This window comes from Doryrhamphus excisus, chromosome 10, assembly GCF_030265055.1.
Source record: "Doryrhamphus excisus isolate RoL2022-K1 chromosome 10, RoL_Dexc_1.0, whole genome shotgun sequence".
Lineage (NCBI taxonomy): Eukaryota > Metazoa > Chordata > Actinopteri > Syngnathiformes > Syngnathidae > Doryrhamphus > Doryrhamphus excisus.
In genome coordinates this window covers 589,014-602,285 of record NC_080475.1, presented here as the reverse complement: position 1 = coordinate 602,285, position 13,272 = coordinate 589,014, and the positions used below count along the sequence as shown (strand labels likewise).

The 13,272-nt window shown below is 39.8% G+C and overlaps 1 protein-coding gene across 2 annotated transcripts; it reads left to right on the top strand.

Annotated features, from left to right (window-relative positions):
* The first annotated feature begins 361 nt into the window (after positions 1 to 361).
* LOC131136559 (protein tyrosine phosphatase type IVA 3) lies at positions 362 to 13,123 on the top strand. 2 transcript variants are annotated; one of them, XM_058083546.1, is made up of 7 exons: positions 365 to 643; positions 6,685 to 7,088; positions 8,805 to 8,952; positions 9,036 to 9,128; positions 9,207 to 9,337; positions 11,018 to 11,092; positions 12,283 to 13,123. In XM_058083546.1, the coding sequence occupies exons 3-7, from the start codon at positions 8,857 to 8,859 to the stop codon at positions 12,398 to 12,400; spliced, it is 513 nt and encodes a 170-aa protein (XP_057939529.1). In that variant the 5' UTR covers positions 365 to 643; positions 6,685 to 7,088; positions 8,805 to 8,856; the 3' UTR covers positions 12,401 to 13,123. The 2 variants fall into 2 exon arrangements, with proteins under 2 accessions (XP_057939530.1, XP_057939529.1); XM_058083547.1 differs by lacking the exon at positions 11,018 to 11,092 and having other exon boundaries at positions 362 to 643.
* Positions 13,124 to 13,272: the final 149 nt, after the last annotated feature.

Genomic DNA, 13,272 nt, shown 5'->3' with positions numbered 1-13,272 from the left:
ACTTTTCCAGTGAGAAGAGATGTTTAATTCCATTAAGTACATGCTAAGTTTGACTCGTCCAACCTGTTTGGTGGCTTCTATTTTTAGGTCAGTCAGGGAGTGGAGCACAAAAACAACGAAGAGACGGCACACCTCAGGGTAGATTTAGCAGACGGGTTACATTTGATCATGTATATGTCTTAAGTCGAATTATTTGTCTCTGGCTTATAACCAGCAGAGGGAGGAGGTATCATCACCTTAATTGTCGTCGCTCACCAAGTACCTGCTGGAAAGGGAGGGAAGACAGAGGTGAAGTGGATGGAGAAGAGGCGGCGAGGAGAAGGGGGGGGGGGGGGGGGGAGTGAGGCTCTTCTCTCTTCTAAGAGCATTAACTGTGGAGTGTTCTGGCGGTGACAGGGCTGTCAGGGTCAGATGGCCGTTCAGCCTGATTACACCAGCTCACGGTAGATCCTCGGCTCAGCACAGCAACAGCACTGCTGCTGCAACAAGGGTAGATCTGCAAACGGGACTCCGTAGTACAGTGCATCTGGTTTTTGCGGGGGTGGAGGCTGAGACCTCGGTGTCATCCAGCAGAGATCTACTGGTGGCTGCAGGTGTTTTGGATGTGAGTCTCGATTTGGAGATGACACAGAAAATCTAAGCGGTAAGGAGAAACTCTAAAAGGGCATAAACACCTTTTATTATTTTCTTATGGAGTCTTTCCATGAACTAACTTTATAGGGTGTTGTAGGGTTAAATTGCTGTTGCTGGTAGTCTAGTAGAAGTGGATATAAATACTACTGCAGGTATTCAGTGTCTACAGAGGTTACTACCAGACAGATAGATAGTGGCGTAGCTGCGGCTTGTAAGTAGTTTGTCGATTCCTCTGAGGTAAGAGAGACAATCCCAGATACAATTCAAGTATTTATCTGGAATCACCTTTTTCCAGAGTGACTTGTGACAGGTGCTGGAAAAAGGAATGTTTGCCTTCAGGTGTTAACTGGGTGTCATTTGTATAGCATGTACTGTAACCGGATTTATCCTATTTGAAGCTACGAGCAAGCCAGCCTTTTTGGGCTTGTCCGCAGAACATATCATACCACCAGCTGTAAATTGTGTCGGGAAGTTAGGCAACATAGCGTGGCTCCATACCCAGATCCATTTTTAACTTCTATGGGTCTTGACCCAGCTTATGACAGGAAAGAAGACAGAACAACTGCGGATGTTTGTTTGCTTGTTTTAGTTTAACAAAAGCCGTCTAAAGGAACATAAAGATCACAGTTGTAACAGAAGTATTGCCGCTGTCAAGCAGTTCTGTGTTCCACTATGTACATCTGTGCAATACTTTGTTTTTTATATTCAGTATAGTTGCTCCAAACTCCATTCACTGTGCAATATCTGATTAAGCTCCACGTGCAATATTAAGGCTCGAAGTTCTAATTGAAGTATTTCTATAATGCCTCATATTAACTCACTAGCAAGATCTCATAGTGTATAGACTGGTCATATATTTCATCTCATTTCATATTATCTGCAAACTGTATTTGTATATAATCTGGGTAGAATTATTCACTCATTTTCTACCGCTTTTCCTCACGAGGGTCGCAGGGGGTTGCTGGAGCCTATCCCAGCTGTCTTCAGGCGAGAAGCGAATTACACCCTTGACTGGTGGCCAGCCAATCACAGGGCACATATAGACAAACAACCATTCACACTCACATTCATACCTATGGACAATTTGGAGTGGCCAATTAACCTAGCATGTTTTTGGAATGTGGGAGGAAACCGGAGTACCCGGAGAAAACCCGCGCATGCACGGGGAGAACATGCAAACTCCACACAGAGATGGCCGAGGGTGGAATTAAACCCTGGTCTCCTAGCTGTGAGGTCTGTGTAGAATTATTGATTTGTTAATACTTGGGTTGTTTATATTGTTCATTTTTTTATATTGTGTATTTTGTACTGCTTAACTGATTCTGTACTCTTGCTGCTGTGCAATGCAAATTTCCCCACTGAGGGACGAATAAAGACATATCTTATCTTATCTTATCTTCTACTGTAGCTATTTATATCAGACCATCCAGGATTTTACAATCGCACCAATTCACACAAATTCAACCAATCCCTGCAAACTACACACAACATCACAACCTCCCACGTGTTACCGTTGTTACTCCAATGCGCAAGTCAAACTAAGGCAATTTCCTTGGCCCACCTCGTAGACTTTATCAAAAATCACTGCATAATGACGTGATTCCTCCAATATATACGTATACTCTTCTGGTATTATAAGTTTAAAAGAGTAAAAACTGGATTTTTTTGTATGTTCCTGCGTAGGCTGCTCACTTATCTACTTGTCAGTGCATAGTTGACATTTTGTCAACATCTACTATTTTTTCAGCTTGGATGATTGCGGCATGTCCTGTCATGTTGGCAACTTCAAACAAGCATCTGTGTATGTGAGCGCCGATGATCCATATGAAGGTGTGCTTCTAATTATCGGTTCAAGGTTTGAAGCTTTTTAAGATTTTTATATACTGTACAATTTGCCAGGTGGGGGGGTTTGGCCCACTTGTGCGATTGAGTTTGACACCTAAACCAATTAAATACGACCTTGCATCGGCCACCCGTGTACTCACTTTCTTGTTTACATTGACAGAGATGTCGACGTGCGATCATAATCATCATTGTGTGTCTTTTAACAATGAAAATCGCTACTATTGACTGGGTTGAATACACTGTAGATAACAGTTGGTTAAAAAATGGAGGTAAATATACACTTAATATACACTTAATATACACTTTATGAATACATTCATTCATTTTCTACCGCTTTTCCTCACGAGGGTTACGGGTGGGGGGGGGGGCGGGAGCCTATCCCAGCTGTCTTCAGGCGAGAGGCGGGGTACGCCCTTGACTGGTCGCCAGCCAATCACAGGGCACATATAGACAAACAACCATTCACACTCAAATTCATACCTATGGACAATTTGGAGTCGCCAATTAACCTAGCATGTATTTGGAATGTGGGAGGAAACCGGAGTACCCGGAGAAAACCCACACATGCACGGGGAGAACATGCAAACTCCAACCAGAGATGGCCGAGGGTGGAATTGAACTCTGAAAATCGGTGCAGAAAGTTATAATGATGACGTGAAAATCAACAAGAATAAAGTTGAAACAGTTGGAAAATAAAACAGCAGCAAAAAAAAAGAAAACCAAAAAAAATTAAAACATGAAAAAACAGCAACAATTTTATGAGAATAAAATTTTTTTTTTTGAATAAAGTCATAATCTCGACATGAATAAAATTGGAACATTATGACAAAAAACGTATGAGCATAATAATTTAATACTATGAGGGAAAAAATTGACTTTCATAAAATTCATTCATTTTTTACCGCTAATCCTCACGAGGGTCAAGGGGAGTGCTGGAGCCTATCCCAGCTGTCTTCGGGCGAGAGGCGTTCCATTCACACTCACATTCATACCTATGGAAAATTTGGAGTCACCAATTAACCTAGCATGTTTTTGGAATGTGGGAGGAAACCGGAGTACCCGGAGAAAACCCACGCATGCACAGGGAGAACATGCAAACTCCACACAGAGATGGCCGAGGGTGGAATTGAACCCTGGTCTCCTAGCTGTGAGCTCTGCATGCTAACCACACGACCGTCGTGCAGCCCATGTCCACATCAAATAAACAGTAAATCTAACTCACTATCTCTCACAATTTTATCGCAACAAACACCAATAAAAGAACAAAGAACACAAATATTTATAACAAATTCAAAAATCCTAAACATGTATGTTACTGAAAAAATGTCACAACTTTTGCTGTAACATTTTGGAAAATGTTGCGAAATCCTGGCTGGGCTGCTTTGGGCTGTATTATACAATCAAACATTTAATAATATGTTGTCATTACAAAAAAAAATGTTAACTGACAGCTGTCAGGCGAGGCACTAATAAATGAAGAATATTTTTATTGTTGTTGTTTGTTGTTTCATGACCGCCAAACAATCTGTGGGGTTGAACAATGCTGTTCTACAACATTGCATAGCACAAGGTTTGCAACGTGTGAGCCAGGCCTCCACTCCAAATTGTCCATAGGTATGAATGTGAGTGTGAATGGTTGTTTGTCTATATGTGCCCTGGGATTGGCTGGCTACCAGTCCAGGGTGTACCCCGCCTCTCGCCTGACGACAGCTGGGATAGGCAACATGAGGCAACCCTCGTGAGGATAAGCGGCATAGAAAATATATGAATGGATGGACCCAGGTCTATGTTTAAAGGCACGTTTGTCATTGAAAGAGGTGGTGAAAGAGTAAAAAGAGTGAGCAAACCAGCAAATCATGTATATCAGGGGTCTCAAGCACGCGGCCCGCGGGCCAAATGTGGCCCGCAGGACACTAGTTTGAGGCCCCCGCCTTGATATGAAAGTTTAATGTTAGTGCGGCCCGCGCAAGTTTGATATGGATGCTGTATGGTATCATGTACCCAGAAAAAATTATTACGTTTGATTAATGTTCATGTTAAAGGTTAAATAACTGTTAATAGTTATCCTCCCTATCCGTGTGGAAGTGGTAAGTTTTTGGATATTTAAGTTTAAAGGAAATAACTTGAAGGCTACCGTTTAGGTCGCTAGCTCTCTAGTTTGCGAGTTAGCATGTGTCTCAAGACCCTGCAGTTGCGCAATATGTTGTAAATAAAAAGAGTATAAATGTGACTATAGTCGTGTTTTGTCATGTCTACAGGGCTCTAATAATACTTTGTTAATTTTAATCTGAAAAAAATAATTTGTCTACCCACCAACTATATGTGGTTTCTTATGTTTTTATTATTTGCCGTTTTATTGTTATTATTATTTATTTATTTATTACTGATTGATTGATTTTCTTTATTCTTGATTTGTTTTTTTATTGTTCATCTTATTTTGTGTGGAAAAATAAAAAGTAAGATATTTGAGAACAGTGGAATGTTTTATCAGAGCTTTTCTTGTAGAAAATCGAAACCAAAGCAAAGTTTATTCATTTTTCTGTTTTTAATAAATGCGTTTTTTTTTTTTTTTTGGAAAACCTGATGCGGCCCAGTCTCGCCCAGACCCTAGCTCCATTGGCCCCCAAGTAAATTGAGTTTGACACCCCTGATGTATATTCTCGAGGATGAAGTTAATGTGTCACACTTTGAAAATCTCCACTATAGCACAAACAAAGGTACAATTATATCATTACATTATACTTTCCTTTCTGCAGTATCCTGGGAGTGCAAACAAAGCTACCAGACTAAATAATCTCTCTGCAACCTGACTTGCATAATCGCGGGATAATTCCTAAATATAGACATCATCAACCTGGAATAGACTAGGCTGTTGTGGAACAGCGAGTGAGTAATTTGCCATGTGACAAGAGTACATGGCCATGTGTGTGTACGTGTTGTCAGGGGTGAAGAGGTGACTACAGATTACCCAGATTACGTTCGGTTCTCCCTGGTTGTTAGTCTGAGGCTTTAGTCATGTGAATCAATAGCCACGTATACATGGACCCAAATATTCCAATTCCATTCGGGTTATTTGCTCAAACGGAAAGAATGTAACCTTTGTATACACCTCATTCCGAAAGAAAAGTGCCAATCCGAATGAATATATAATGGGATTCACAGGGGTGGAATATTCATTTCCCCAATCCGATTGAGGTATCTTGTACCCGCTCAATCGGAAAGTTGTCAGACTGCGTTCTTCTTCTTCTGTTGTTACTTACGTTTGATTAATGTTCATGTTAAAGGTTAAGTAACTGTTCATAGTTATCCTCCCTGTCTGTGTGGAAGTGGTAAGTTTTTGGCTATTTAAGTTTAAAGGAAATAACTTGAAGGCTACCGTTTAGGTCGCTAGCTCTCTAGTTTGCGAGTTAGCATGTATCTCAAGACCCTGCAGTTGCGCAATATGTTGTAAATAAAAAGAGTCTAAATGTGACTATAGTCGTGTTTTGTCATGTCTACAGGGCTCTAATAATGCTTTGTTCATTTTAATCTGAAAAAATAATTTGTCTACCCACCAACTATATGTGGTTTCTTAAGTTTTTATTATTTGCCGTTTTATTATTATTATATTTATTCATTACTGATTGATTAATTTTCTTTATTCTTGATTTGTTTATTTATTTTTCATCTTATTTTGTGTAGAAAAATAAAAATTAAGATATTTGAGAACAGTGGAATGTCTTATCAGAGCTTTTCTTGTAGAAAATCGGAACCAAAGCACTGAAAAAGTTTGTATATTTTTCAGTTTTTAATAAATGCGTTTTTTTTGTTTGTTTTTTTCGGCACTGGACTGCTGCGTAAAGTTTGTTTTTGATCCAAACTAAATTTCAAGACTGGACGAAGGAAAAACTGGCAATACGGAGTTATTCCAACAAGTGAAAGAAAAACTGGAGGAAGTCGGTATCACGTGATGTTGGTGTTTACGCTTTACTGCGCATGCCCCATTGACTATTCTGGTTGATTAAAGCGGCGCATGTAGACACGCCATTGGAATATTCCTTTACATGTATACCATTGCTTTCGGAAAGATTCCATTCGGAAAGAGAAAAACTCATGTAAACGTGGCTATTGAGAGGATTCACATCCCTTGCTTTGCATCAACTCATCTCTAAAATACTCTAAAATTTATTTCTGCTACTAATGGTCGTTTTATTTTTATCTTTACAGAACTACTGGTTGATGGCGTTTGTGCGACAAAGTGGTGACTACTGCCACGCCCAACACAAATAAGCCCAATCGATAATGTATTTTTACCACGCATTCTTGGGACCCTGAACCCGAAATCCATATTCCGCCTGGCAAAAGCAGCCATCTGATGGGGTAGCAAGTGGAGCCTCAAGATTCAAAACTTAACCAAAGAAAGATCGGAAGTCCTCCTCCTGCTGAACGTAAAGGACTGAAGTAAAGAACTCATACTGATAGATTGTTGCCTCGTGCTCCTGGATGACGGGATAAACCAAACTGATGGGGTAAAATTGTGCTTAAGACAACAACAAAAACAGAATTTGTCACAGCTACAAACGTTTATATCCATCCAGCCGTCATTTGAAGACTCCACAGCTGAAACTGAGGTGAGAGAGTCATATTTAATGGCAGCTGCATCATACATACATACACATTTTCAGCAGTATTGGGAGAGAATTGTGGCCTGTGATGACTAAAAATCAGTATTTATTGACATATTAGTTTTGTGTCCAAATGTCCAAAACATTGTTATTCACCCATCCATTCATTTTTGCATTAGCGGACTCGATCCCATCCCAGTTAACTTTGGGTGACCATTGGGGTACACCCTGAACTGGTCACCAGTCAATCACAGGATACATACCTGTCAATACTCACATATACTATACTATAATACTCACACACCCATGGACATGCTAACCACAGGGATCTTGGGACCTCTTAGTATTCTTATCATTCAGGGTCCGAGCACTGAGTGCTAGTGGTGTCAAGGCCCTATGGGAAACAATTCACAGTATAACTTTGTAATGCTTGCTTTTGAGAAACTGATGTATTTATCCGTCCTGTGCATAATGCAACAACATGGACAGCTATAAAGCAAACCGTATTCAAGTATCAAATTGCATATTTGGTATGATAAATTTGTACATGTTGGCAGGTCTGCACTAACGTGTTAGTTAAGGTTAAAGTGTCCGTTCCACTATTTGAGAAGCACAGTGGATGGATTTGCCTCAAACATGAAGGATTTTCTTTGCATATTGCAATATTGCTATTGTATATTGTCATACAGTGTGAAATTTAAAACAATAATAGACCGTTACACCAATCATTGCCATTTACTGTAACTTGTGGCCAAAATGTCCCTTATTTTCAAATGAAAATATTATTGCCATGTTTTTATTTTTTATGCTGATGTTGCACAATTGTTGCGGGGTTGCCCACCAGCTATGGTGCTCCAGCAGTACAGGAGATAATTTTTTTTAAATATTTTTAAAATATGGAAAACTATTGAAATAGGAGGGTTTGGGGAAAAAAGGGGACTTTACCACATAAAACAGGAGGGTTGACATATATGGCGCAATATTCATTCATTTTCTACCGCTTATCCTCACGAGGGTCGCAGGGGGTGCTGGAGCCTATCCCAGCTGTCTTCGGACGAGAGGCGGGGTACACCCTGGACTGGTGGCCAGCCAATCACAGGGCACATATAGACAAACAACCATTCACACTCACATTCATACCTATGGACAATTTGGAGTCGCCAATTAACCTAGCATGTTTTTGGAATGTGGGAGGAAACCGGAGTACCCGGAGAAAACCCACGCATGCACGGGGAGAACATGCAAACTCCACACAAAGATGGCTGAGGGTGGAATTGAACTCTGAAAATCAGTGCAGAAAGTTATAATGATGACGTGAAAATCGACAAGAAGAAAGTTGAAAGAGTTGGAAAATATAACAGCAGCAAAAAAAAATAAAAATTAAAAAAAACAAAAAAATCTAAAACATGAAAACAATTTTATGAGAATAAAATATAAATATTTGAATAAAGTAATAATCTCACGTGGGATTGAACTCGGGTTTGCACGCTAACCACTAGACCGCCGTGCAGCCCTGGCGCAATATCATGTTGGGATTTTTCCTCAATGAATTAATATTTATGTATGTTTATTTTCAATTCTGAAAATCTAACTTGCCCCGTGATTGGCTGGCGACCAGTCCAGTCCTCGCCCAAAGACAGCTGGGATAGGCTCCAGCACCCCTGTGACCCTCGTGAGGATAAGCGGTAGAAAATGAATGAATGAAAATCTAACTTCTAACAGGTTAATAAGCACAGAAGTCTTCCTGGGGAAAAAAAAACTACATTGGTCAACCATGAACCGTCCAGCTCCTGTGGAACTCTGTCACAAGAACATGAGGTTCCTCATTACGCATAACCCAACAGACAGCACACTCGGCTCCTTCATAGAGGTAATAAAACACCAGTCTAGTCATACACGCTTTCTGCAAAACAACCTTGAGATATTGAAACTGAACTGCGTTGTCCTTTCTAGGACCTGAAGCGATTCGGGGCCACAACAGTGGTTCGAGTCTGTGACATCACATATGACAAAACGCCACTGGAGAAAGATGGCATTACCGTGGTGGTGAGGACAAACACAGACGTCGCTTAAACCTTCGCTGGCGGCAACATCGTTTTATGCTTTGAACTATTTTCCATGTAGGATTGGCCCTTTGATGATGGAGCCCCACCTCCAAGTAAGTTAGTTGATGATTGGTTGAGTCTTCTGAAGAGGAGGTTTCAGGAAGATCCAGGATGCTGTGTGGCTGTTCACTGCGTAGCGGGCCTCGGAAGGTTAGCTACAAACATGCTCACAGTTTCCATAAAGGAGATTTTTTTCATATCCTCATTAGGAAAAAAAAACACACACAATGGAGTCTGGGGACCTTGCAGGCCAAGCACAAAGACCAAGGTCTTGGGTGTTGCAAGAGGTCACAACTTGACTATAGCGCTCAATGACTCATTCCATGACGAAGCTTGAGAACTGAAGCAATACGTACTGTTGATTTGACAAACAACTTGAACCTTATCAGGCTCAATGCCAACACTTCATGACACATATTTTGAGTAATTCTCTTTATTTCTCTTCTGCAAGGTGGCAGTTATCATTAATTACATTATATGACCTTTTTGCACAAGTGGATTGCACAAGAGTTCCCCAGGGGTCAATACTGGGACCAAAACTGTTCAACTTGTACATCAATGATATCTCAAGTCACAAAAGACTTGAAGCTGGTATTATATATTATTTACAGATGATACCATTGCTTTTTGTTCTGGAGGGAATACAGACTAAATCATTAGAAAGGATGATGATAGTAGATTTTCCTTGAACCTAAGTAAAACTAAAATCATGCTGTTTGGTAACAGCAGAAAGGACACGTACCAGCAAATACAAATAGACGGTGTAGACATTGAAAGGGTGAAGGAAAATACATTTCTGGGGATCACAATAGATGAAAATATGAGCTGGAAACCTCATATTACAAATATACAACATAAGATGGCCAGAAATATTTCAATATTGAACAAAGCTAAATTTGTTCTCAATCAGAAATCACTCCACACTCTTTATTGCTCTCTGGTTCTACCATATCTTACTTATTGTGTGGAAATATGGGCTAATAACTATAAAAGCAATATTCACTCGCTAAATGTACTGCAAAAAAGGTCAGTAAGGATAATTCATAATGCCGCCTACAGAGAACATACTAACTCCTTATTTCTAAAATCACTAATACTTCAACTTGCTGATATAGTTCATCTTCAAACAGCTAAAATAATGCATAAGGCTAAAAATAACCAATTAGCTAAAAATGTCATCCAATACTTCTCTACAAGAGAGGAGAAATATGATCTCAGGGAAGAAGTACATTTGAAACACTTCTATGCTAGGACTACGTTAAAAAGCCATAGCATTTCAGTATGTGGAATCAAACTATGGAATGGATTGAGTAAGACCCTCAAACAATGCACAACGATGAGCCAATTCAAGAAACAATACAAGCAGTTGATGTTTGCTAAATACAAGGATGAAGAGTCTTGAACCAGTCATGATGTGCTATACATATCACTATATTGACACTTACTATGGTAACCATTATGTCATTGGATGGTCATATCACCTCGTACTTTGGTACGTGACAAAAAACCCCAAAACAAAACTTAAACTATATTATGAAAGCAGGAAGTGAACAAATGTAACAGTTACTGATTGTAAAAGTACCAGATGGAGGGGTAGGATTTAATAAGCTTTGCTTCTTCCTACTCCTTTTGGACATGTGGAACTGTGAACTGATTATGGGATGCACTCAATTGTAATCTGATGCATGTTTAAATGAAATAAAACCATTACCATTAGCATTGGCATTACCATTACCAATGTGAAAGCACCCTCACAACTACCAAAGAAAGGTGTTTTGTCCTCTGACACACATCCCATAACCTGCATCTATATACTGTATGTGCCTTCAGGGCTCCTGTCCTGGTTGCTCTGGCCTTGATAGAGAGCGGAATGAAGTATGAAGATGCCATTCAGCTGATCCGACAGTTAGTATGCTCCAACCTTATTTTCACCAATAACAAGGTGTAATCATGAACACTAGGATTAGGAAACATATTTGGTGTTTAAAGGGCCGTATTGATCTGAAAAAAAGAGTTATAGAGATTTATACTTGCCTGAATTGTCTTTAATTTATTGTCTTAAAGGGGACTTGCTCACATTCATACCTATGGACAATTTGGAGTTGCCAATTAACCTAGCATGTTTTTGGAATGTGGGAGGAAACCGGAGTACCCGGAGAAAACCCACGCATGCACGGGGAGAACATGCAAACTCCACACAGAGATGGCCGAGGGTGGAATTGAACTCGGGTCTCCTAGTTGTGAGGCCTGCGTGCTAACCAATCGGTCGCCATGCAGCTCTATATTTGGATCAATTAACTATAATTGTTTAACGATATAAAACAAATGTTTTAAATACAATGGAACCTCCAAAGTGAAAAAAAGTGAAAAAGAAAGAAAAAAAGAGAAAAAGTGTCATAATAACTGTAAGCATAGTTAATCAAAATAAAGCCCAAAGTCAGCTGGGATAGGCTCCAGCATACCCCCGCAACCGTAATGAGTATAAGCGGCGTAGAAAATGGATGGATTATTACTTTATATTTGTTATGTTGAACGAGTGGGCGGACGAGTGGTTAGTGCCCAAGCCACACAGCTTGGAGACCCGAGTTTGATTCCACCCTCGGCCATCTCTGTGTGGAGTTTGCATGTTCTCCCCGTGCATGCGTGGGTTTTCTCCGGGTACTCCGGTTTCCTCCCACATTCCAAAAACATGCTAGGTTAATTAGCGACTCCAAATTGTCCATAGGTATGAATGTGAGTGTGAATGGTTGTTTGTCTATATGTGCCCTGTGATTGGCTGGCGACCAGTCCAGGGTGTACCCCGCCTCTCAGGCCAAAGACGGCTGGGATAGACTCCAGCACTGTTGAAATTGTTTTGAAAGACTGAATGGATTGTGTTCAACTCAAGAGGTTCCACTTTATTCAACCTTTTATTGGGGGTTATAGAAACTATGTCTTACCTACAAAGCACAATAAATAATTCAGACTAATAACCACCCTTCAGGATGAATATGACATATTTTTGATTGACAGAATGTCTGAAGTAGGAGACTACTGTTTCATGTCATTAGTACATTTTCAATGTGTAATTTAACCCCCCCAATGCTGTCTTTCAGGAAGCGACGTGGCGCCATCAACAGTAAACAACTAACTTACCTGGAGAAGTATCGGTCCAAGCAGCGGCTACGCTTCAAAGACTCTCAGACGCACAGGAACAAGTGTTGCACGATGTGAAGACATGCAAACGCGGAGAAAATCAAAACATTTGGACACTTCAAAAGAAAGAAAAGCTCTCAGGAATACAACCATACAAGCCTTTTATCACTTTAAAACAGGCCCCTTGGAATTCATAAATGCTTTTTATTACCCTCCTTTCACTGCAATTCACTTTCTCTCCCCTGTTTGTAATGACTTTGGGTCTTTAAATGAGTATTATATTTTGGATGCTTGCTTCAGTAGATGAGAGAATGGAAAAAGTAAGGCAAGTCTTGATTGTTGAGGCTTTAGGATGTTGCTTAGTAACAAACAAGACAGTTCATTGCAGAAAAGCGGGTGCATGTGACCACACATATTCTGGGATATTTGAAACAAAATTATATGAGGCTCTATTTTCTGCAGAATCTATTATATTTTGTTATTTTGTACATATAATTACATATAATTTATTGACAGCTTAGATCTGCTTTTTTTGTTGTCCAACTTTGAGACAAATCCATGTCATATTCTGATATGATAGCATGAAAGGAAAATTTGTCAATGCTACACGCATGCTGGTAACCAGGAAGCCTTCACAAACAATGTTTTATTTTAAAAAAATATGTGTTTACATTTCGGAGTGTGCATTTTCTTCACCACTGATTGCTGTTATTGACAGATTTGGTATAAACAATAACCATACATTGTATATTAAATATAAGGAGTGGACTTCATGTAAATATAAAATAATATGTGTGGCTGCATTGTCTCATGTGTTATTCTTCCTCCGTGTAAACTGCTACTGCAGAAAATGTGCAAGTAGAGCTGATAACAATGCTTTTGGTTCTGTAAGACATTTACACATCAGTTCCACCCATGTTTTTTCCCCTCAATCTAACTTCACAGAAGTT